The sequence below is a fragment of the Podarcis gaigeae genome (assembly GCF_964106915.1).
Source record: "Podarcis gaigeae genome assembly, chromosome: 10".
NCBI lineage: Eukaryota > Metazoa > Chordata > Lepidosauria > Squamata > Lacertidae > Podarcis > Podarcis gaigeae.
In genome coordinates this window covers 52,728,106-52,754,406 of record NC_139686.1, presented here as the reverse complement: position 1 = coordinate 52,754,406, position 26,301 = coordinate 52,728,106, and the positions used below count along the sequence as shown (strand labels likewise).

Genomic DNA, 26,301 nt, shown 5'->3' with positions numbered 1-26,301 from the left:
TTTCAAACATTTCAAATATCACATGAAGCATGGTCACCTAGAAGTCATTTTTGGCAGCCTGCATGCAGTGCCTGTAACATTTCAATCAGCCTTTGGTTTAAAAGAAAGTGAAACACTGAATTCACTCAAATGCCTGTTTAGATACAATGGCATCAGCTTGAAAACTTTCTCTATACTTATGAGGGAAGTAAAGAAAAGCATGGGTTGTATTGTGAGAGGAAGAACAACATTATTACTACTCCTAGGAATACATACACACCTTAAGAACCTTCCATTTTTCAGCATTGAAATAACAAATATTTGGTTCACATAAAACAAGTCAGAACTAGCTTTTGACAGCAGGGCCTGGTTCCACTCCTTTTGCTAAGTCATTTATAAACAACCATAAAAGCGAAACAAAAAACCACCACTATCCTCATCGGATTAACAAGATTTATATTTATAATCTGTACGTATTTTTCTATTAAATATTATGAACAATAGCTGAAGCACATGATAAAAACATTCTTTTTGGATCCTTACACAATATGAAGAGAGGGCGGAGGGGGAGCCCTTAACACACAACCAGTTCGATAAAATACATCTTTCTAATAGCAGGAGGGGTTGCTCTTTGCATATTCAGATAATTGTTCTGAAAGCTTTCCATTCCTGAAAAATTGCCACTTTACAACCAAGTGTTCAGAGTGAAGAATGTGCACAAAATTCCCCAGCTATCTGTAGGAAGATTATTTGTATAGCGCCTATTGGACCCGAGATTGTTCTGCTTCACTCTGTGTGACCTTTTAAGCCACTACAAGCTTCTATAAAAGGGGTTCTTCTTGCGTAGTAACGTTTCTTAATAAATTACAGTTCTAATAGTAAAGCTAAAGCCATTTGCAAAAATGTAAATATGCAAGAATGCAACAAGGTACAGTTGTATACCTATATTTAGGTGTGCTTGAGTGCTACAGCGATTAGGTCTCAGATGGAAAGATGATTTACTAACCTGCAATGGTCTCTGTTTATCACTGCTCTTGGGAGATTTCAGCCCAGTTGTCTGTTGCTGTAAAAGCAGCTGTCTGGCTGCCTGCAAAGCCTGCAAGTAAATACAATATCAAGGTAAATAATTTTTGAACATTTAATTGAAAATGTTATTGCTTGTAACTTACCCAATGTTAACTTTCAAGCATAGTTTGATCTTCCCTTATACAATCTGAAAACAGAAGACTTCCCATTTTCTTTAAACACACCAAGAAAATTCCACAGAAAGTACTTATGCGAGATATTGTGAAAAAGTATATATGTGCAACAAATCCTCAAGGAAATAGCATTAATTTGTATAAAGTGCTTGAAGAGGAAAAATCATAAACCGCATCAATAGCCTCATCTCCACAAGGAACTTGTCTTTAAGTGTTCAGCTAAAATGCTCACACCCTTGTAAATCATCATTCAATTTGCATTTTCATATTACAATTTTTAAGCAAAAGCAGTAGACTTCAAGTGTTACCGGAAGCTGTAATTAAATTTGACAAATCAACATCAGATTATCTTGAAAGTGAATTAATAAGGATATTCATTGAAGATTAAAAACACTTTTTTGTACTTACAATTCAAGGGGAAACCTCTCGTTTGACAAAATAAAGTGGAGTTTTAATGCCAAATAAAATTAAGAGGCTTTCATTTGCATTCTTCGTAAACTCTGAGAACAAAGAAATCACTACCTAGCCAATCAGATTAGCTTCTGTGGGTGATAGCACTGCAATCAAAATATAGCATTAAAAAAATCTTTTCATTTGAATTAAGTAAAACAAAACTGAGCACAAGAGAAAGATGCCAATTACCAGGAAAATAGCTAACTTTAAAATGTGGTCTACACAAGCGGAACAACTAATGTGGACAGTAAAGTCTTTTTTTTTTTTTTTAAGGAACCCTTCAAAACCAACTATAAGAAACTACTAAGACTCCTTCATTCACTTTTATATCATATAACAAATCCAGTGAGTTGCTACGTTGTGATCTGAAAATATTAAAAGTACGTTTTATTTTATTTTCTGTAGAACTGGCACAGAAAACTATTTGCAAATACAGAGCAATGATTACCTGAACAGTATGCACCCTAAAATTGCCAAACTGGTAAAGAAAGGTATAGTTTTGATTAGACTCAAATGAGCTGCTTTTTTAAAGATAGTTTCTAGTAGCCATGACAACAGTTGCTTTGACAAGATGTGCATATGGCATTACACTGCCAGCTGGTATGAACAATGTTTGAACTACTGCATTGAGATGCTGAGCAAACAGAAAAAGTTGCCACGTCTTAACCCTCAGGGAAAGCAGTCATCCCCTGATCAATTATGAAAAGACAGAGAGAGGGCTGCTACAGTCTGGCTCCATACAAGTTTTCTGAGAAAGCACGCAGACACAGCAAACCAAAGTAAACAAACTGCACGCACTATCGCCAGCTCCTAAGAACACAGATTTGTCTGCCTGTAAAAGGCACCAGTACGTGGCTGAAGCATACCCACAACAATCCTCTTGCTGTTTTTTTGGGTTTTTCAAGTAATTGCAGACAAGTATTAGCCCTACGAAACCACCCTAGCTTGCTTTAAATTCAAGTGCAACAGATTTTAAAAGAGGATCACAAAGCTTGCTGAGGAAAGGCAGGCCTCTCATTTATTCCTGAGCCTAAAGAGATATTAAGCCAAAAAATATTTTAGATTGCAGAGTGGTAGCTATAGGTTTACAGTAGTACTGTGGAGGCTTGGAAGCACCATCAAGGGATGGGACAGCGGGCTTTTAGGAGAAGAATATGGCCAAGGTTGTCTCCCAGGCTATGTATACATTGGCAGCAAGTCACATTTGCATCGTGCAAAGCACAGAGGAGGAAGAGGTGTCTATACCCCAATGCACATTACCTGTTTGCTTTCCCCACCCATGGAAAGCTCCCCCATAACACCTATTCATGAAGCTGTCATCTGTGCATGTGCACCTATCTGCTGGTGTCTCTAACGTACACCCCTTGGCTTAACTGCAAAGTGAATATGGCTTACGTCTTCTAATTAGATGGAAGGGGAAAATGCACCAAACAGCAGCATTTCTCAAGAAGCTACAGCATCAATATGGATGTGGCTAATATTGTGTGTATGTGGCTTCCAAACCTAGCAATGGAACACATTTGATGCAGAGTAAACTGTAATGTGCACACAACCTCTGACAGCTTCTCATTCCATCCCTTTGATCTGGTACAGTGGTTTACCGCAATTCCTGGTTTGCAAAACAAGGAACCAGTCTCAGCAATGTGCATGTAAGAAATGAAAGCAGAACAACCATGGCACAAGCCCCTCAGGAAGCTGCCTTATACTAAAAAAGATCATTGGTCCACCTGGCTCAGAACTTCTCTCATCTGGTGCCCTCCAGATGTTCTAGACATTCCTGACCACTGGTCATGTTGGTTGTGGCTGATGAAATTTGTAGTTCAGAACATTTGGGGGACACCAGGGTGTGGAATGATGCTCTACCACTGACAGAAAGTGGATCTCCATGTTATTGGAGGGGTTTCTTACCTGGAACCCCAAGGACTGAACCTGGGATATTTTACATGCAAAAGGAGACCCTTCTCCTGTCTTAAACTTGTGTGTTCAATCGCTAAATGTGAATTAAAATGTTAAATTTGTATGAAATGCTGACAACTAGAATACTGTAAGAAATACAGATTGCGGTTGTAGACTCTTGGGCTGGGCTTTAAGTGTTTCTGTTGCGTGGGTTGTTGCTATTATTGATATTTTTGTATCTTTATTTTAGATCTTATGATTTATTTGGGAGCTGTTCCAATTTGGTTGTGTTTTTTCTGGTGTTTTATTTATTGTTCATGGCTGCTTTTGTTATGTTGTAATGTATTTTTTCATGCTGTAAGCCAATTTGAGCATGGTATGAACTATAGAAAGCAGACATACAAATAAAACTATGCAAGTATGTATGGTAAACAAATAAAGACGAGTACCTTAAATTCTCCTTTTGTCAATTCACTTACTCATATTAAATCCATGATAAATGAGTGAGCTATGAATGATGTATGGAATTTGTCGCTGCTTAGCATATGATAGAATTAGTGCATCTTTCAAAACTGAGGATAATTTGATTTGGTAAGATTTGTGTATCATTTAAGAATTATATACTTACACGCGGGGGGGGGGGCTCAACACAATTTACAGTGTCTCTAATATAAGAAAACATGAGAAAAGCATTAAAACTGCATATAATATCAGTAAACTCACACTGAAGCCTGGATTGAGTAGCTATCATTAAAGCTGCCCATAAGCCTGGAAGAATAAAAATGATTTTCCTGGTGCAGAAATGATAGTTAACTTGGCGCCAGACATGCCTTCCTGGGGAAAGCACTCCAAAGTCCAGGGTTGCACTATTACAGTACTGTACTGAGAAGGTCCAGTCTCCCATTCTGTAAACTTATATGAAGATCTGTCTGCCCTTTAACGCAATTAGCAAAAACTTGCAAAATGGGTTGATGAAACAAATTGCAACTTTTCACTGAAAACGAGCAGTTTAGAAATGAGTAGCAGTTTAGAGGTTTGTGAGGTGGTCATGTCCAAATTCCAAAAACATCTGTGTGGAATTAAGTAGCATTTTTACTTAACAAAGTAATCTAATTCAGTAAAAGTATGGAACATGTGACAGCTTAAAACAATAAAGCCACTGAGGATTTGGATTAAAGTAATAATACCATTCTGGACAACAGGTGTCCAGAACAGGCAATATTACACAAAATATTGATCATGTAGCTTTGGGAACACATTGCTGCACACTATTTACGGGTAAATATTGCTGTGACTCCTAAACTTGTAAGCAACATACAAATAAACTGATATACTCTTGATAATTGTAAAACCTTAAACAGATAATAATAATATATTTAACCAGGTTTGCAAATCTTAGGAGCCAGTGTGATTCTCTGGATTTTACAGCTAAGTCTTACTGAGATTCTGTGTATACATACAAGTTCCTGTTACGTGCATATTCAGGAGCTACATTTTTACATGTTTTAATTACACCTCTTTTTTAGTGTTAAGAAGGACTGAAATTGCTTAATATATACAAATTACTGAATTATTTTATAAATATGTTGTTTTCCTCCTTTTCGATTTTTTTTCTAAAAGAAAACAGATGTCATTCATATTGTTTCGTTAAAAACAGGAATGTTTAACCTATCAGCCTGTTGCATTTGAGATGTTAAAATGAAAAATGACATCTATGGCCATTAATATCTTCAATGTATAAACAGCACAGCGTGACACATTCTTGAGAGCTGAAGGCTACAAAATCTCTCTGAAACATAAATAACAAAGCACTCAGAATCATATTTGATGTTGATATTCATCTCTGCTGCCTGGGCTCCTTATGAAAATAGATGCAGCCCAAATGGATCTCCTATAATTGGTTTCAGATAGCGGGGTCAGAAGAAATACGATACAAGAAACTATTACATGGAACAGGCGAAACAAGAATGTTTATACAAGCACTACCCTGTTAAACTGACAATGGGCGTATACTTTACAGATAACCAGAAGGAAGGGGGGGGGGAAGACTTGTCATAAGAGATTATTTTTATTCTCCATTTTGTTACGGAATATTTTAACTTTTACTATATAATGTAAAAATAGGCTCTTTTAAGCAAGAATAGCGCAAGATGTCTCAAACCACTTGGAAACAGTGACCAGAACACTATCAAATTCAGCATCTATGTGAGTGAATAATTGCCCAGAAAGTTGAATACCAGTCAAATTTAATTTAAAAGGGGAAAGAGGATTAGTTATATGAACTCATACAGCTGCCTTATAGTGAGTCAGATCATGGGTCCATCTAACTCTGGGCTGATCTGCATTAAGGTGGGTTTTTAAACCAGTATTTTTGCTTCTTGCCTGCTTGGTGATGAGCGCGCTCTCTCTCTCTTTCATCCAGACTTATATTAATAACACTACTTCTAAGCCTTTGCTCCGGGATTTCTGAGACTAGTTTTATGCTGACTTTTTTGAGTTTTCGCATTGCGCACCAGCTACTACTGGCATCAGTGGGAGTGGCTTCTTTGCTGCAGAACTGGTTCAGCAGCTTTTGCCCCACCCTCATGTTTGACCTTACAGGAGATCTGTGTGGAGGAAGTGTGATCTCCCATTTCATTCCCACTGACCACAGAGTCATGTTAATGACGGTCATACAGAGAAGAAAGTTCTGGTTGTTACTTTGCAGTGTGTACCTGCAAAGCTCCAAATACAAGAATGACTGTGAGCAAGTGGGAAGCCCAGCAACAAAGCATCACAGCCTGAGTGACAAAGCAATAAGGGGAAAAGGTAAAGCATCCAGAATTGTTCAAGAGATTCTACAAAATGATCAAAGAATGTCAGGTGTTTCTTTTTTTCTTTTTTACAATTCAGAGAAAATACAAGTGAGGCCCCCACAAGAAAATAATGCAGTGTATTCCAGTGTGTGTTACCTGAGCTTATGGCTGAAGAAGCAAAAAAGACAAAAACAGGGGTTGGTACTCTAACTTGGGTTCCACTTCAAGTACAAACATGCTCATTATGTTCTGAGCATTTTAAAGTGCAACCAGTCTGCATGAAAGTCAATGGAGCATGAGGCTTCTGAATGCCTGATTTGGCCTATGAGGAGGAGGTCTGTGTGGAAGCAATTTAAGAAAATTGACCTTTGCTGCAACTTGAGAGATTCAGGTTTTTTTGTTTTTGTTTTACTAGGAGTCCAAAGCAGCCTCAGTTTCACCTATGGCCTGCAGTATTAACAATAAACTATAGTACATGGCTGCTGCAAGCTACCCTCCAACCTGCAAAGGAGTATAACAGTGAACTACACTGCCGCCTCAGCCCAACCTGCTATTGAGGGATAAAAGGGGGGAAAAATAGCACTGTGGGTTGTTGTACTCTCTCAACTCCAGCCCAAGTCCAAGCATGAAATAAGGGTCCAATACTGGACAGCAAGGTTGTTGTAAACTTCTTTGAGCATAATCTGCAGTATTCAATATATACTGTACTCCAAAATACACTCTTCCAGTGGCCATCACATCTATTAGCTAAGACCGCTAAATGTTGCCTCCAAGTTCAGAAGCAAAATATCTCTGAACTGCAATTGCTCAAGGGCAAACAAATGGAAAATGTTTGTCTTCAGACCCTGGTTGTGGGTTTCCTGGTTGACCAATGTTGCCCTTCTGGCCAGTATTGGAAACAGGGTGTTGAACTGCATGGTATCATTGGCCTAATCCGATACAGTTCTTATGTTCAGAGATACAAACACTCATAGTAAACATTTATTTAAATCAAACACAAAAATCAAACAACCAGCCAATGTGTTGTAGGACAACAAACCAGTGAAACAGGGGACCTACTGGGATATAAACGAATTATATACATCAGTCCTAATAAAACAAGATGTTGCAAAGTTACTCACACTCAAACAATTAATTTCACACAGTAATTGCAGTATAGAGGACAAAAAGGGATAATGTTTTAGAATGGTTAAACAAACTAAAAAACCAACACTATACTGAGTTGATGTCATTCCCCGAGGGTTCTTCAAGAATTCAAACATGAAATTGTCTATCAAAAGATAAACAACACACATACACTCCATAACATTAGAAGGCCAACTATCTTCTTCAAAGGATCTAGAAAATTTGGGGGTTTGTTGGCCTAACCCTGTGTCCCTCAATCTGGTGCCCTCTAGATATCTGAACTACAATTTCCATTAAACCCAGCCAGCATGACCAATGGTAATAGATGATGGGAGGTTGTAGTCTAAAACATTTTAAGTATACCAGATTTGGGAAACCTGGAGTAATCGCTAGCCCTACTACAGTGGTACCTTGGGTTACAGACTCTTGAGGTTACAAACTCCGCTAACCAGTAAGTGGTTGCTCCAGGTTAAGAACTTTGCCCCAGGATAAGAACAGAAATCGCGTGCCAGCGGTGTAGCGGCAACAGGAGGCCCCATTAGCGAAAGCGCACCTCAGATTAAGAACTGTTTCAAGTTAAGAACGGACCTCTGGAACAAATTAAATTCTTAACCCAAGGTGCCACTGTAAATACTAATAAAAGTAGTGCAGTCAAAACATGTACAATAGCCCACAAAACCTGCGATTTATCATAAGCAGAGCCCTGCTGTATCAGGTCAAAGGCCCATTTAGTATTTCTGACATTTTCCTAACTGTTAATTTCTGCATTATATTTTAGTTTTCACAGAATGTAAAAGCCAATTCCAGAAATATAGTGGATACAGTGCACGTTTACTGCACATTTCCATGTAATAGGCTTCCAGAATAAAAAAAAAAGTTTGCAAATAACATGGAAATGAGTGCTAACCTTGAACTATATTCCACTATATTTCTGGAAGTGGTTTTTATGTCGTGTGAAAGCTAAAATATAATGTGGAAATTAGCAGTTAGAGAAATGTCAAGAAAACTGAATAATCTGCTGTGTGAATGCAGCCTGACAGAGGGAAAACAGATGCCATACTAGAATCAATATGGTGTCTGTAAAGGAGAGCTTTTAGAATAGACAGATGACAGGTTTCAGCAACAGATCTGTTGAACTGGTGTGCAGTATGTTACTGGGACTCAGAAAGCTTTTAAACAAAGTTCGAGAACAGCAGCTCATGGGGAAAGGAAACAACAACATCAAACTCATGGGATCAGAGGATAGGTCTCCTTAATGATCAATAGCTACTCAAAAACAGAAAGCACCACAAAAATAAATAAATGAACAACATCACAATAGAGGGAAATAAATGGAGGGGTCCCCAAGGGTCTCTGGTGGAACTTGTATTAATGCTCCAATGTGAGGTAGAAAAGTGAGAAAGGAAAGTTGCAGGTGACAGTGAGGGCATAACTTCTTGCTGGATTAAAAGCTTATTCAAAATAGAATGCTTTGAACTAGTCATCTCTCTTTCTTTAGATAGTAGCCACTGTCCAGGGTATGTGGGTTTTTAAAAGAAAATAAATCCTTTTGCTCCTACACCATATTTCCACCAAATATTAACCCTCAAGCCGGTGTTTTCAGCAAACAGACTCTCTGGTGTCAAACAATAGGCTTGGCAGCAGAGGGGGCTTTCAGGAGAAATGTGCATGGGAGGAAAGACTTGCTCCTCTCCCTATCTGCCATCCTGCTTAAGAATCAGGAACGCTTGAAACTACTTGTTTCCTTTCTTTTAAAAGCATGGCCAGTTTTAAGCATGTTAGTTAAAAAAATGCTTTTAACATAATGTCTAGTGTGTTCCTAAATATTCAGAATGGTAAATTACAGGTAGGTTTCAAGGAATTCCCAAAGCACTGGACAGTCAGAGGGCAAGTGAAATTTGTGCGTGGTTCAATCAACCTTGCTAGGGCCACATGCCAGCATTAGGTGTGGCCAAAAGTCACACGACTGATGCAGACACACCCACACATATAGACCGATAGAATATACACCCACACATACAGGCAAACAGGAAGACAAGCAAACAACCAAATGAAGTTGGGGGCTGACAAGCAAATACACTCTCACATTCCAGAGGGCAGGCACACTTCAGCCATTCACTCAGCCTAGGAGGGAGGGTTTCTTCCTAACAAAGTACTAAGGTATGAGGCCCCCCTGGACTCTAGTACTGTAATAAGGAAGGAGGAAAGCTTTGTTTTTGCTATTCATCACAGTGCCAGGATAGGAGGAGCACCTCCCAGTCTGTGATGGGGAAGAAAAACAAAGTGTTTCAAATGTCTTGTTACCTCTGAAAAGAGCCACTCCCTCTGGTGCAACACCACTGTGAAGGGATGTGGGAATGGTGGCAGCAATGGGAGGGAAGGAGGGAAGGGGATCAGGAAGTGTGCACCCAAGTCTCCTTTCGCACAATGGGAGTCACATGTGTGAGGAGTGGTAGGATGCTTGGATAGGGCTATCATGACAGAATACTGAGGATAGAATAGAAAGATGTTGTTGTTGTTTAGTCGTAAAGATATCAACTGTAATTAAGAGTCTGTAGAATCTATTTTATAGCACGAAAGAGATAATAGGGCTTAAAAGCAAATGTAAGTGGACAAATACTACAGTAAGCAACAATGAGAAAATGAAGACAATCCTCCCTGCCAATTCCCAATTTGAGATCTTGGGGCTATCTAATGAAGCTGACTGACAGTAGGCTCAGGACAGACTTAGCAAAAGCATGTTCACACAATGCAGCTTTAACTTGTTGCATAAATATAATTCACTGCTTCAAAATGTGATATGTCCCACTAGTTTAGATGGCTTTAAAATGGGAGTGTGCCTCTGAGGACCAGAAAGGCACACTGACAGATTTGAAATGATACCATGAGGCGGCTCGTCTCTCCTGTATCTGGGAATGGTTGATGTTACAAAACACTGGTTTTCTAGATTTGGAAGGATTTGATAATTGGTACGGAGGGCATGCTTATCTAGACTATGAAAAGGTTAAAGTCCACAAATGTTTTTTGAACCATGTGGTAAGAAAGCCACTATACATGGTGTGGGTATAAGGACATGTTAGAACCTAAAACACCATGGTGGCTATCCCCAATAGAAGCATTCTCCGTCAAGAAAAAAAACATGAGAGGAAATTGGGCAACTTGCAAAGTTTTATTGGAAGAGAAGGAAAATAGGCTGAAGCTAAAAAAAAATGAAGAAATTTGAACCCACTTAACAGACTGGCTACAATATTTCCAGCTAAATGAGACATTCAAAAAAGACAAAAAGAAGGGCTTTTCCACAGAACTATCAAAATTCGAGAAATAATTAATTGAAATTAAAGAAAAACCACTCTCTAAAATGTAAAGACTCCTCCTAGAGTGGGATGTCAAGGAGGAGGAAGTAAAATCGGTAATGGTCCAATGAGCCAAAGAGTTTGACTACAACATTCAAATGGAAGCATGGGAAAGATTATGAAGTGAGGACTTGAAATTCACCGTGTGCTGTAATTTGAAAGAGAATTTGATGGAAATGCTTTACCGTTGGTACCTAACAGCTTCAAAACTGGCTAAAATGTATAAAACCAGGTCAAGCATTTGTTGGAGATACAGAAAGGCAGAAGGCACGATAATCCATATGTGGTGGAATTGTAAAAAAGAGAGAGAATTTTGGGATATAATATATAGTGAGCTTCAGAAAATGTTTAAATTTTCATTCCAAAAAAAGCCTGAAGCCTTTCTGCTGGGTATAATGAGTAACAATATTCCAAAAAGTCTAAGGAGAATTTTTATGTATGCAATAGCCGCAGCAAGAATCTTAATAGCAAAAGAATGGAAAGGAGAATCTATTCCTAACTAAGTTGGACTGGCAGATGAAAATGCTAGAATACACAGTTAGCAAGAATGACAGGAAGACTTAGAGATGTTACAGAACAAACATTTAATAGAAAATGGGATACTTACAGAGTATACCTAAAAAAACACTGTAAAAATCTAAATTCTTTGGCAGGTTTGGATTGACCCCTGCATGATAGTAGGAAATTTTACAAAACCAATTACAACTGAGACAATTTAGGAGACACAATGGAAAGTGTGCGGTCGAAAATGTAACTTAGGAACCACACTAGGATGATTGGAAGTCATAATGGAATCTGTTATGTATGAATCTAATTTTTTTTCTTGGCAATTTGTATTGAGTTTGTATTGTTTTTGGTGATTGTTTTTCTTTGTAAAATTAATAAAGCATTAAAAAAAGAAAAAGAAAAGAAAGGCAACTGATAGGCCACTGCTTGAAACCAGAAACTACTCTTGAACCAGAAAGTGCTTGCACTGATTCAACAAGCCAATGCACTATCCACATCTTACAAGAGTGACAGAATCTGGTGGAGCTAGCAAAAAAGTCATACATCTATCTCACATAGGAGACCTACAACTATATTCAAAATGTTTTCAGAGGGCTTACAGTACACCTTTTTCTCCTTCTGATAAATATCTGGTTAACCTGGGCCAGTCTTCTGCGGTGGTTTCAATTCAAATTTATTTTATTTGGTGGCATGTGTACTGTGTTTTTATTTTTCTGTTGTGAAATACTGTAGCCAATCTGGAAAAGGCATAGGGCACCCTCCTTTTTCCCCAGCGAGTCCAAGTCCTCAAACCACCTTGCTCTCAACTTTCTTCTACAGAACAATTGGAAATGCTGGCAAATGTACTGCAAATCAAAGCCAATTCAAGTCTGTAGGCTTCAAAGGATACAGACATCAATGGAACTACATAAATAGACAGTATCCTGAATCGGCCTCTGTAACTCACTGTTCAATAATGTTTATTATAAAATAAGCAAACTTTCCTAAGCACCACTGGTTCCATACAATTAATACATAATCAGGGACCATTTTAAAAGAAAATGATCTAGCTAGGTAATCAGTTACTATATTTTAGTTGCTTGTAAGTCGCTTTGGCACATTTCAGTGGGAAGAGATACACAAATTTAATAAATCCAAACAAGCTACCTGGATTTTCTGCTGAGGTTAGATTGAACTCATCATTAAATGCTCTCTAAAGAGGAAAACGGGGCACGGGTAGCGCTGTGGGTTAAACCACAGAGCCTAGCGCTTGCTGATCAGAAGGTTGGCGGTTCGGATCTCTGCAATGGGGTGAGCTCCCGTTGCTCAGTCCCTGCTCCTGCCAAACTAGCAGTTCAAAAGCACGTCAAAGTGCAAGTAGATAAATAGGTACTGCTCTGGCAGGAAGGTAAACGGCATTTCCGTGCGCTGCTCTGGTTCGCCAGAAGTGGCTTAGTCATGCTGGCCACATGACCTGGAAGCTCCCTCAACCAATAAAGCGAGATGAGCGCCGCAACCCCAGAGTCGGCCATGACTGGACCTAATTGTCAGGGGTCCCTTTACCTTTTTAAAGAGGATAAAACCCTAGTCGCTTATGGAAGCTCTGTAAGTTTCCTTTAAAAGGTGACAATGTAACAAAAGTATAGGTTTAAGAAGACGTAGGACATCTCTCCCCTGTCTAATTTATCAGCTAAAATCTTTCTTGTTGCCTTTGTGAATTAGTCAATTGAAATATTAGGGGAAGTTCACAAATATAGTGATGAATGATTGCAACAAAAACATATCTGTCATTCTGCAATCAAAATGTATATTTTTGTAAGTTCTTTTGACTGCCGATTCATTTTCTATGCTCAGAACTAGGAGCACTTACCATGTTAAAGAGCATCTTACGGTTAGATGGCTGATATGTAACAGAAAGATTCAAGGCTTGTGAAGGAGGCAAATACTATCAGTTTAAACACCACTTTATACATCACCTTTATTGTGTAAAGTGTTTCATAATCTTTAGCTTTTTTGTATTCTTCTTGGTTGTATAAGCTCCAAACTAAGGCTGGGAGCTAATATTGAGAAATATTATGCACCTCTCAGGAACAATGCACAATACTATTACTTATCCAGCACAGGGAACATGAATTGCTGATTTGCTCTGATACAGATGAGGGGTTGTTGACTGAAAAGGAATGTGTGTGTGATTATTCACCACCCAGAATTCACAGACACTACAGAATTAACATGCAATTGGGGACTATTTTAAAAGGCAATGTCTAGCTTATCTAGATTTTCTACTGTGGTTAGATTGCATCCACCATTAAATTCTAACTAAACAGAAAAAGAAACAGTAATAAACAGATGAATGCATCATGAAGTTTCATAATGCTATTTAATAAAAGGAAATTAATCACATAATTGTCATAAACCTATTTTCAAACAGCAATCTATCAGAAGGAAATTATGCATCTGTAGTTATTGACCTTTCATTTCAGCATGACTGATACATAATTAGACTAGTTTTGTGAAAAATAATAGTTAATTACCAGAACATTTTTTACTTTAATTGTTTGGGGATATTATTATTATTATTTGCAGCTTAATATATTTTTCTCTGTATGTAAGATGCTAATGTATGCACAATACAATAGCAATGTATTTTACAGAAAAAGCTTTTATGCTTAAAATGAAATACACTTTCTATTTTCTCTGCGCCAATCTGTGATAAAAAGAACTTTGAAAACAGGTTTGTGGGTTTTTTTTACAGAGTGTCTGTACAACACCTCAACTTTTTTGCGGCAATTTATTATCTTGCTATGAGTGACTCATTTTCCATCCTGGAATTAGGATGGTGAAACAGAAGACCCACCCTTTCCATCAAAGGGATCTGTTTGATGAGGGTGTGCTGGTGAAACTGGGCTAGCAGTAGATGCTTTTTCAGTGTCCAAATCCTCGTCTACTCACTATCTTTCCAGTAATGAAAAATCAGCCTTTCTCTACTGTCAAAATGATCTTTTGCAGAGAAATGATAGGAAGGGATACTCATCCCAATCAAGGGCTCCTTGTGTTGGCTAAGCAGGAAGGGAGGCTATCCAAGCTCAAGTTCTACAGGTCCAAGACTAATGCTTATATACACTGCAATTTATCTCTTAAATCAGTGGTTCCCAATGCAGAACCCATTTTTCAAAAACCAAGCCATGCACTCCCTGCTTTTGAAAAAATTAATATCTCTATGGTAGTTTTTGTTATGTGAAAGGGGCCGCTGACACCCTGGGTGGGTTACGCAGACCCCCTGGGGTCCATGGACCACCAGCTGGGAACTACTGTCCTGAATGTGCAGCCCTCAACTGATGTGACATTTGGGGTGGAGGCAATGAGTTGTTTCAGCCACTTGCCAATTTCCTGCAGAGAGACTTATGGAGAGACGTCATCAATAACAAAGGGGGTAGGGGGAAATAGGTGAAATTGCATAGTTCTGCTGCCACACTGCACAAATTGTTACATTGTCGCTCCTTCTGAATGCTGTTGATTTAATTTAATTTATGATTTAGCAATATTTACATAGTACATGGTTTTACTTGTTGTATGGAGCTGTAGATAACCCACCCTGGGACTGGATGGTGGAGAGTTGGTACACACACAGATGCTATTGGGAAGGAAGTGTACATGATGATGTACCATCCTTTCCAATTCCAATGACAAATGTCAGCCATTTGCTTTTCCACACAATGTCCCAGGAAAGGGAAACAACAGTATGTCATTGTGTACTGGCATTTCCCAGGAGCATTAGATGCTGCTATTATTATTATTATTATTATTATTATTATTATTATTAGTATTAGTAGTAGTAGTAGTAGTAGTAGTAGTACACTGTGGCAGCAGTAGCAGCAGGGCTGCCAGCTTTCTGATTTATTACATTAACAAAAGAAAAAGCCACTGACAACTGACTACTTTGGAACCCCCTTCCTTGAACATGGTTTACAGACATCTAGGAAAAGAGGACACGGGTCCAGAAAGCTCTAGAAAAACCAAACCATCCAGTATTAAGCAGGACACCTGATACCTGGCCACTCTTGAGCTGTGTGAGCTTGCTCTTATTTTCTTCATGCATGAAGCCATTGTGGGAGGTTGATGGGCTCAATGCATAAATAAAACAAGCAACCTTCCACCCTGGAACTGCAGCACTAAAGGCACAAAACTGTGTTGGCTGGACAAGGTGGGGAGGGTTATTTTCTTCTAGCTTTGGCCTCTGAAAAAGTCAATCTTTGAGGCTGAGAGGAGGGAACTGGCTTAGATAATGCCTTCAAGGACCATTCTTCCAGTTCATCATCACTCTTTAAATTGCAAGAGGATATTTCCCCTCACAGTTTTAAGGACCCAATGGGAGAGACAAATTAGGCACAGAGAATGAACACCTGAGTCACACATTCTCCAAGGCCAGTTCTTTCCCTTACTGTGCAATGGGGTATTCTTCCTCTCAGATCAAGGACTCAGAGGAAAGGGGCCTCCTTACAATTTGTCCCTCCTTCTGAGCCGAAGCTGAAAGGGCAGGCTGCTGTCATTCAATTCTGAAGGCTGTGGGCTTGTGCCTGTATGTTGTTCTTTGCTGCCATGTCAGAATTAAGACAAGAGAAGGAAACAAAGCTTCAGTATGTTTGGTGGAAAGACTGGTAATAATTGCATATCCCTTGGAGGAATATACAAATACTAGCATATCAATATTAATTAATTAGGATACTGTTTCATTAAAGGTACTCATTTACTATGAAATTAAAGTTAAAAAGAAGAAAAAGAAATTCTATCAAAGCACATAATATATTGTATTTGTTCTTTTGTATACTCCTGAAATAAATGCTATTTTTTTAAAGCAAGGACAGTTAAACTTCATGGAGTATTGTACAGAAAATCATGTCTATTGGTAATTTTAAGGCTTTTAATATGCAATGTACTTTCAAACCTTACTTCATTTATCCACCAAGCAACCCTGAAAGCCATTATTACTTCATTATTATTTTATACAACAGCTTTTACAGATGATGATGATGAGTAACCATTAAGGGCATGCCAAAACTATCAGGTGAATGTTGGATGGACAGCATTCTGAATTCCTAACCTCCCTGGCTCAGTCACAATTATGTGTTTTCTAATTCACTCCTCCCTGCTGTAACAAGGGTACGACTATCTTGCATTCCACTAACAATGCTCACTGGCTGTGCAAAGTTCATATAAACAGATCTATAATGTGACAGCAACGACAATGGAAATTACAGTCACACTGAGAATGGATATGTTGACAAATGCTTCAAACATTGGGCAAAAGATTCCTGCATTGCAGGGGGTTGGACTAGAAGATCCTTTTGGTCCCTTCCAGCTCTAAAATACTATGCTTCTATGATTTGTATAAATTACTTCTTCAGTGGGAGAGTGCATGCTTTGTATGAAGGGGTTCCACCATGCCCAAGTAGATCCCCGGAAGATCACTATCAGCTAATGTGGAAAGCACTGGGTGGGATGAACCAATGATTTGACTCAGTTTGGGTCAGTTTCTTATGTTCCTACAGCCTCTGAATATGCTTGTTGCTAGTCATGCTGCATGCTGCATGCAGGGACGCGGGTGGCGCTGTGGGTTAAACCACAGAGCCTAGGACTTGTCGATCAGGTCGGCAGTTCGAATCCCCGCGACGGGGTGAGCTCCCGTTGCTCAGTCCCTGCTCCTGCCCACCTAGCAGTTTGAAAGCACATCAAAGTGCAAGTAGATAAATAGGTACCGCTCCGGCGGGAAGGTAAACCGCGTTTCCGTGCACTGCTCTGGTTCGCCAAAAGCAGCTTAGTCATGCTGGCCACATGACCTGGAAGCTGTATGCCGGCTCCCTCGGCCAATAAAGCGAGATGAGTGTCGGCCACGACTGGACCTAATGGTCAGGGGTCCCTTTACCTTTACTTTAGTCATGCTGCCAAATTTTAGAATTACCGAGATTTTGACTGCAAAAGTTGAAATCTTTTTTACTCCTTTTTGACAAAAAGGATAACAGGCTATGGTTATCACTCTTTGCTCAACCCAACACTGAACCAGGCAGAGTCTGGACTTGGGCGGGGGTGGGGGGCCGGCTGGGTCCTTTAGGCATGGCACAAAAGGGCCATCAGACTGTGGTAGCAACTCAGCTTCAAGCAGGCTTCATCCATCTGTCAATGTGCTCTATGTTTGGCTATTTGGGGGCCTGATTGAGAAGCTGCAGGTAGTGCAGAATGTATTGGCTAGACTGCTGACGGGGTCAGGCAGCCAACAGCATGCAACACCATTGTTAAAACATCTGTGCTGGCTGCCCATATACCACTGAGCCAGGTTCAAGGGTCTTGTATTTACATACAAAGCCCTAAACAATTAGGATACCTTTAAGGATAACCTAAACCCTTATATCACAGCTCCATCACTGAGGTCATGGAGTGCTGTTAACTTCTGGACCATGACCCCTGACAGGATGGCTCAGTTGGTTAGAGTGTGGTGCTGATAATGCCAAGGTTGCAGGTTCGATCCCTGTATGGGACATCTGCGTATTCCTGCATTGCAGGGGGTTGGACTAGATGATCCTCAGGGTCCCTTCCAATTCTATGATTCTATGTGGGACAACTAATTGGCTTTGACTAGAAATCAGGTATTCCAGCAGGGATTTGGCAGGCATCCTCACTTCTAACCTAAAGAAAAAGTATTGAAGACTTTTATTGTGTCAACAGGCCTTTCAGTGGTTTAAGCTTTTAAGATGGGTGGACTATTTTTATAATCATTCCGTATGGTTTTAAATTGTATTTTAACTGTTTTGTATATTTTGTTGTACACCACTCTGGGATTTTGCATGAGGAGCGGCTGTCTTTAAATATTTTTATAAAACCAAACATCAATCAATCAAGTCCAGCAGTAGTAGACCCCAATCCCCTCCATTCCGGCCACAGTAATCCTTTAAGTTTCACTGAGCAGACATCAGTTACTAAACATGGCTTGTTTGTAATAACTTGAGGGCCCACAAAGGTGTCCCAATAAATTACAAATTGATATTTGTTTGTTTCTTATTATTAAAGCATTATAGATTGGGAATGGCAAATTCTGCCCATATTCACTTAGTTTCGAAAGGGAAATGGTAAGAGTCTTGAGAAAACGAATAAACGGAAAGTTTAGTTTTTATAGGCTACTTCATCAGTTCCCTTGAATAATCCCAGGAGAACGTGAATAGAGCACAAGCATGTTGAATATTTTGAGGCACCTCCAATCACATCAATTTACAAAGGCAAGCTTAGAGTGAAGAGTTGAAACTTGGGAGAAGTCCAGAAAAAAACTTAGCAGGAACTAAAATAGCTATAATAAGAAGCTCCTAAATGTCTATAGTGTCATAACAGCATTGTGACAGAATGCAAAACATGCTGCTGAAGAGGCAGGCAACATTTTAATTGAATATCATGCTTATCTTCGAAAGTGCAAAAATTGGCTGAAGAAGTAACCTCAGACCTTGGCTTTAGTGCATGCTCTGTACTTGAAGCATATATTGGGTTATCCAAAACTGCATTTAGTGGAATTCAGACTTGTTTACTTGTTCATCCATCATATTCCTGCACATCACTTATCAATCTGGCTAAAGATTGTAGTGCCACATTATTTTGCATCTTATTTAGCATAATAATTTTTTTAGCTCTGAGTATGAGAGCAGCCTTCCTGGCTGCAAAGCGAGCAGTTGTCATGGTTTTGTTTTTGTCATGAGAGTCAAGATTTAGGATCTCCAATGCTTCCAATTTAAGCAACGGTAATTTAAAGTTAACAAGCAATGGGCCACTTAAAATTGAAAACTTTCAGGAATGGAAGAGATATAGCCTGAGGCACAGAGCAGAGCATTCCAGAAGAGGGACACCACTGACACTTACATGCAACCCACAAATAGCAACAGAGCAGAGCAGGTTTCAAACAAGCAGCCATCAATTAAAGAACAGAAGCTGTTTATCACAATCCCACTATTTAGCACAACTGTTTGGTAACCAGAGAATGTACTTCCTCCAGCCCCTGCTTGTTGACTGTGCTAGTCATCAAAAGAATTGCATGCTCAAAGAACTGTATTAAAATATACTCAAGGCTATCATCACTACTTGAACTACAGAAACATGCTCCTGGGTCCAGTAAACTACACACATTTGCATTTTGTAAGAAGTTTAGCACTGAAAACTGTAGGTTGCTTCTACTTTGGGAATTATTATGGTGAAGCTTTTGACTAAGGGTCTACTGCTGTGCTGTGCTGAGTATGATGTGGGTTTTCCCAATGAGGCAAAAGCAATTTTAGGGAGAGGAGGAGTGGGGAGAAAGAGACAATTTTTAATTTGTTTTCACTAAACTTTGGGGGAGGCCCTGTTTATTATGAGAAAAATTGCAGAATGTTTTAGGACTCCTAGGGTAACATCTAGCGTTGCTAACCTACTTGTGTGATGTACTTCCACTTGTACAAATGGCATTTCCTCTCCCTCTCCAGCATACCCACAAAACTTGTTCTAGAGGGGTAGGGAGGCCTTTGGAGCAGATTGTGGAGTGCCGGTGCTTCAGGCAAAAACGGTAAGGGAAAGTTCTACAATATCTGCTAGTGTGGCATAGTCTATAGTTTACTATTAACAGATTAAGAATGGTGGGGTACATGATAGTCTGCCTGCTCCCACGCAAACATGCCTATTAAGAACATCATCAGAGGCCCTGCTCAGAGTGCTCCATCTCCTAAAGTGAAGCAGCTGGCAACCTGTTTGTTGTGAGTTGCTCTGGGTTGCCCTGGGCAAGATAAAGTAACTATAATAATAGTTAATAAATAATAACAACTTAAAATAAGACAGGTTCCAACTCTGATGAGTTTTCAGCACCTCCACTTGCTTAGCCAGGTATTTGTTTGTTGTTAATTCCCAGCTCAGGTTGAATTATTTTGGCTTCAGTTTTTGGAAATTTATTGTGGTTTTAATATTTTAATATATGAATTTGAATTGTGTTGTGTACTGTGAACTGCTCTGGTATGTTTCAGATCAGGGTGAGATCCTTATCTTCTCCATCTGCCATAGGGCAAGTCTGGCAGGTGGACAGCAAATAAATATTTTAAACATACAAACAAACAAACAAACAAACAAAACAGGGACAGGGACTACTCGTTTGCAACATCTCATCTATGAAATTCCCTTGAAGTATTTAAATATCATCTTTCATGCATATTAATGTTGCTATTGTCTCAGGCTTTTGATGGGGTTTAATTCTCTGATCTGTGGCTGTTTTAAATTGGATTCAACTGCTGTATTATCATATTTTTTAACGTTGATTTTTAGGTTTTTTGATCATTGCACTTTCCTGTTGATATTATTTTAATTCATGCTGTGAACTGCCTCAGTAACTATAGCTAAGAAACAAAGTATGAATATTTTAAATAAATAAAATATTGCAGTATTGCAGAGATTTGATTCAACATATACAGATTGAAATAATGGCTGAGGGCATTAGAAAACTCTTTCTCAAAAGGCCTATAATTCTTGTTAGACCTTCCATTTTTACAAAAGTATACTTTCCTAAGATTAAACTTGATTATTTCAATTTATTTCTGACACACTCCCATTCTATATTTTAATACCAGCAATACAACACAAGCTGGATTATTAATGTTAGTTTATTTTTGCTACACAACGTATACTTTTATGGAATGCCTTTCTTATAGTATCCAGGATCCAATGCTTTGGATATTTATATGTCAGGTTCAGTCCTGTCTCTCTGGAAAGATCTTTGAGTCAAAATTATTTTGAATTTTGTTTCAGTTGTTGCTGGTTTTGCACTATGTATGCATAGTTGTTTTTTTATTTAATTCAGTTTAATGGCTTTGTATTCTTATTGCTTGATATTTTTCTATTGCTGTGAATAGATTTGCTTCATTCTTTTAAGAGCATCTGTAAGCATTAAAGAAAGTTCCCTCATCTTTTTAGGGGGTTTTCAACTAAAATGCCCAATTTAATGTCTTATTTTGCACCAGGGATGGGAAACTTGTGGCCCTTCAGATGTTGTTGGGACTCTCATCTGTGACCTGCTGCTTGGAGAGGATGGAAGCTGTAGTGCATCATCACCTGATGGGCAAACAGGTTCCCCACCCCTGCTCTAATACCTGTTTAATCTATTACTTTGCCTTCAAATACAGTATGCAGGCTAAATCATTTCATGATAAAGAGACCTAAGGCTATTGAACTTCCAGTTAACAGGAAGACTCTGTACGTGAACAAGATTTCTACATTATATCACCCCCAAAGTGGTCTAGTCAAAACAAGGTGTTATTGGGAATAATTTGAAATTCAGTAAATGCTAAGCATTTGAAAACTTCATTTCCCAATTCATTGCAAACAATTCTGAAATCCCAAGACCTGGATTTTTAGTTCTACACCGTGTTCTCAAGGCTGTTAAACTCACACCTTCACGTTCAAAACTCCAGAAGCAACATAGCTGCACATACTGAGAATTATTTTGAACATGTGAACTGATTCTCATTTGCTTACTCTAAATGGAAGCTGCTTCCTTACGAGGAATTCAGATACAATCTGGAGAATGAATGCAGCACATGGGGGGAATGCATAGAATGTCACCACAAGTTTAGCTAGACAGCCTAATATTTCATGTGATCAGACAGATTTGAAAAAAACAAAGCATATAATCTATACTGAAAATATTCTTACTATGCCATAAGTCAATTATGAGGGGGAGGATAAATTAACAAATAAAGTTTAAATTCTGCACTAAACTTACACTCACATAAGGTTCTCATATGTTGTTATAAATGTCATCAATATATAATCAAAAGTAATCTTAAATTCACCTTTAGTTCCTGCCCTTGTCCACAAGAAACCAACTTGTACAACCCAAAATCTACTGTTTCCAAATACTAGTCTGAAATAGCAACACCCTACAATTGCTAGAGCTTCCAGCACATACTTTTTCCTTTTCTAGGTTTACATCGAAGAAATAAAACCAAAAGAAGCTCCTGCAAAAACTCAAGAGATGAAGCGATTGCTGTCCTCAGATGGCCAGTACATTTCGTTCTTCCTTTCACTTATATATTTTTTAGAGTTCTGGTGATATCTTTAAAAGTACTATTCCAAACAGAGATCTAACTATAAAGGACTTTGTTGACAATAGTACCTTGTGTCCTTCCTCTGCATGTGCCCTTGAAAGCACAGAAACAGAGGTTGGGGAAAAAAGAGGAGGTCTCCAAAGAGAATAAAGATTTTTTTTAAAAAAAAAGTTAGTTATCCAACATAACGCCCTGTTTCTCAACTTTACCGAAGTTCCTATGATGCTTGTAATGACCCACTTTTCATAACATACATCATATGACTTGAGGTTATGATATCAGCTGCCTTATGCTTGTTATAATCAGGGTACTGAGTATAATCTGGTGGTTCACACTTTTATAAAGATATCTTGTTACTCAGCATTGTACACTGTTTTATTCAACAGTGCTTAAAGCAATGCACAATGTTATTCATAAAACAGCATCTAAAAACAAAACTTAAAACAGAAAAAGTAATAGAAAACGAACAGCAGGAGCAATATCATCATCATCACCACCACCACCATCATCATCTGTTGCTCCGTCTATCAAAGTCCTAAGAAACCTCTTTGGATAAAGGAAACTTTGCATTAAAAGTAGACTCTTTAGAGAAGGGCACTTGTGTATCTTAGAAAGGAAATTCTGTGGGAATCTTAGAGCCCAACCCCTCTTTTCCACAAGTTACAAGAATGGAGCTTTTTATTCCAGTCTATCAGAAAATTCTGGTTCTTATCCTCACAATGCTCTACTTGACACAATGAGGGAGTGGTATACGAGGCAGAAGCTCCACTTTAAACAACATGGCTTGATTTCCATGATCTTTTCCTGTCAAGGAAAGGTTCCTATGTTACTCTCCAAGACTGTTGTTACCCAGAGTATTGAGGCACCACCTTCTCAACATATGTTATACTCAGTTGTAACACTCTCAATAAGCACCTGGGAAGGCATAGGTTGTGGTCTTTAGGGCTTGGCAAAATTGTTAATAAAATATTTTCTTGACAGCCACATACGCTTACTCTGTAACAGCTAGATTAATCAATTTAAAGACAGGATGGAGCATCCTTTTGGGGTAAAAGACATTCTTACCTCAGTAGAAAGCTGTTGGTGACACATTCTAGTCATGGACAATGCCAGACTATCACACAATCACTTATTTATAAGCAGTGTTTGTTTGTTTGTTTTCCCTGGTGGAACGTTCTAGAGGCCTTTTTACCTGGGTGGCAGCATCCTGATAGATGGGTAGGCAAGGGAACTTCAAGCAGCTAACACACCTCAACCCCCCAACCTTGCCATCAGGCCATGCCACATGCTGGCCTCATCCCCCTGTCTGCTGGTGAGTACTGACACTTTTTTCCCTAGGAAAAAAGAACTGCTTATAAGTACATATCAAAACTGCAGGAAGTACATAGCTTTATCTCATACATGAAGCAGATAGACAAATACCTCTTCTACAATAGTTTATTGCTGTTACGATGCATGCCTCAGATAGAAACAAAGAAATATGTTTTTCCCTTTATTGCTATTGTTTTTCTCACATTATTTTTTTCTGCATATTAAATTGACTAATTAGCTGATAGATCAACTAAAACTCTTATGATCAACCAGCTAATATTTCTTTAATTGGGTGGCAACCCTATTTTTATTACATAATGAACATGAAATTAAGGTAAAATTTTCCTCAATTCCTAGCAAAAAGTGGCCTACCAAGCAATTCTACCAAATGTTTACTGCATTATGCTGCAAAATAAAATTAATTTCCCATTCCTATAGCTTAAATTAATTATTTTATTAAGACAAAAAATACAATTGGCAATTCAAGTGCATAATGTGATATAGTACTTCACATTACATATTCCAAAAATTGGCTCAAACATCTAAGCATATTATGCATAAAGTCTCAAAATTCAAAAAGTGTGGTGATGATTGGGTGCTGAGAGGATGGTTGAACACACCTTTGGTAGGTTAAACTGTCTTTAACCCAATTTGTGCTATGAAAATAGTCATGCTGGCCACATGACCTGGAAAGCTGTCTGTGGACAAATGCCAACTCCCTCAGCCTGAAGTGAGATGAGTGCCACACCCGAAAGTTGCCTTTGACTGGACTTAACTGTCCAGGGGTCCTTTAACTTTAACAGTAATATACAGGACAGAAGCGGAGGAAGGTAGGATCTAAGTAAAGGAAGAAAAATCAAAAGCAGAGTACCTGGGTGAGGTTCAGGCTACTCCCTTTGAGTGCAGGGAGAACTTCCAATACCTTATTCATGGTCCTCCCGGCCAGAGGACACAGCCTTGCCACTATCCTATGACACAGCAGGTAAGTCCCCCAGAGAACTTTTGTCTCAGCAGTGTCTCATAAGCCAAAGGCTACAAAATAAGGTAAGGGCCCTTTAAATGGTCAGCCCCTTCAGGGAGGCAGAGCCTACCACACTTTATCAGCCTACATAAGGTTTCAGTTAGCTTTTGCTCCATGCAGAGACAATTTTTCTTCTGGCAGCCTTAGTAGGGCTCACTGGAGCTGTCCAAGGTACTGCATACTCTCAGCATGACACCGACTTTGTGACTAGACACAGTCTATTTCCCCAGTAAGCCTAACGTTTATATTGTTTACAGTTTAAGAAGATGAAGGCGCTGAAAAGTTAACACATCAACTTTAGTGCACCCAAAGAACTGTCCTTTTAGAACTAGAGGGGAGAAAAATGTGCATGCATCAATGTTTGTCCTCAATGAAACTGAAAGTAGAAAATCACCTTAGTGATTATCAGATTTTGTGGAAGCATATTAAATGACTTAAAGGAAGGTCAATTTCTCAATTATATAGAACTGCTAAGATGGTGGACTAACAAACCCTGCATTAAAATGTTGAAAGGCACCATGAGAATATATTTCAAGTAGATGTTAATGCATTTGTTAATAAAATAATAGCGTATTCTACACTATTCTACTTTTTTAGAACTACACTGGGATAAATAAATTGGTTTATATAATAGTATCTGTGCTTCTATTATCTTGTATCCTATTTTCATCCGGAGCTTCACCACCCTACATTATTAAAAAATAACATCATGAACTGAAATAAAGTAATCTCAATACTTGCTTAATCCTAGTGTTCATACAATGGTCCAAAAGCAAAATAATGTAAAAGTGTTTCTTCTATCTAATGTCTCTAGGGGAATGATTCCCTAAAGGTACATAACCCGGCAAGAATGCTTTTCTAGGTTTAGGAATTATTCAGAGTTGTCTTTGTAAATCAATGGAAATACTATAAACAAGTAGATGCATCCAGGAGTACCCCCAAAGCCGTATGCCAAAGGGACAAACTAAATTTGACCTGGGAGATTCACTTTCAGATCCTCTGATGGTTAAAAGCAGCCACAATGGGTTCCAATTTTGACTGGAGTTGCAGAGAAAGAGAATAATTCACTTGCGCTCACTGTTCCCCTGACTCATAATACCCCACCTAGCTGTTATTAGCTGCAGAGGGTACAGGCAGCATGGGGTGGGGTGAGGAGATAGGTACTTGTATTTTTCTACCTGCCTTTCCCCAATGACTCCATGGAGAACAATGGCTTCAAGGAGTTTTGCTGGAAAATTATTAATGTTCTTAGTTAAGTTTTATGGATATTTATGGAGTGGTGGTATTATATTTTTGTACTCTGTACAATGCCTTATGAAAGTGCAGATAGCAAATATTTAAATAAATACAAGACAATGCGGTGAAAGGTTAAGCCCTCCAAGTACTATAACGCCTATCCAAGTTGCACACTTTGCTCACATGCAGATAACTGCTTTTAATCAAAGAAAAAGACTTTGGTGAGTTCCAGTCATGCGTATCCTGCTTTGTTTGGTGACCAGGAAACCAAATAAGCTGAATTGCTCGTTTATATTTGTCAGGCATGCACAAGCACTCACATATACATCTCTTTAAGCCTGGCCTAAATCA

At 38.7% G+C, this 26,301-nt stretch overlaps 1 protein-coding gene across 20 annotated transcripts in view; it reads right to left on the bottom strand.

The window, feature by feature from the left end:
* The window catches only part of FOXP2 (forkhead box P2), a 350,478-nt gene that overhangs the window by 115,052 nt on the left and 209,125 nt on the right, over nucleotides 1-26,301 (bottom strand). For all 20 annotated transcript variants that reach the window (XR_014555348.1, XR_014555349.1, XR_014555350.1 and 17 more), the window contains one exon: nucleotides 986-1,075. Coding sequence is in view for 14 of the 20 variants with exons in the window: in XM_083699205.1 (XP_083555331.1) it covers nucleotides 986-1,075 (90 nt within the window). In the remaining 6 variants the exon portion in view is untranslated. The remainder of the gene's footprint in view (nucleotides 1-985; nucleotides 1,076-26,301) is intronic.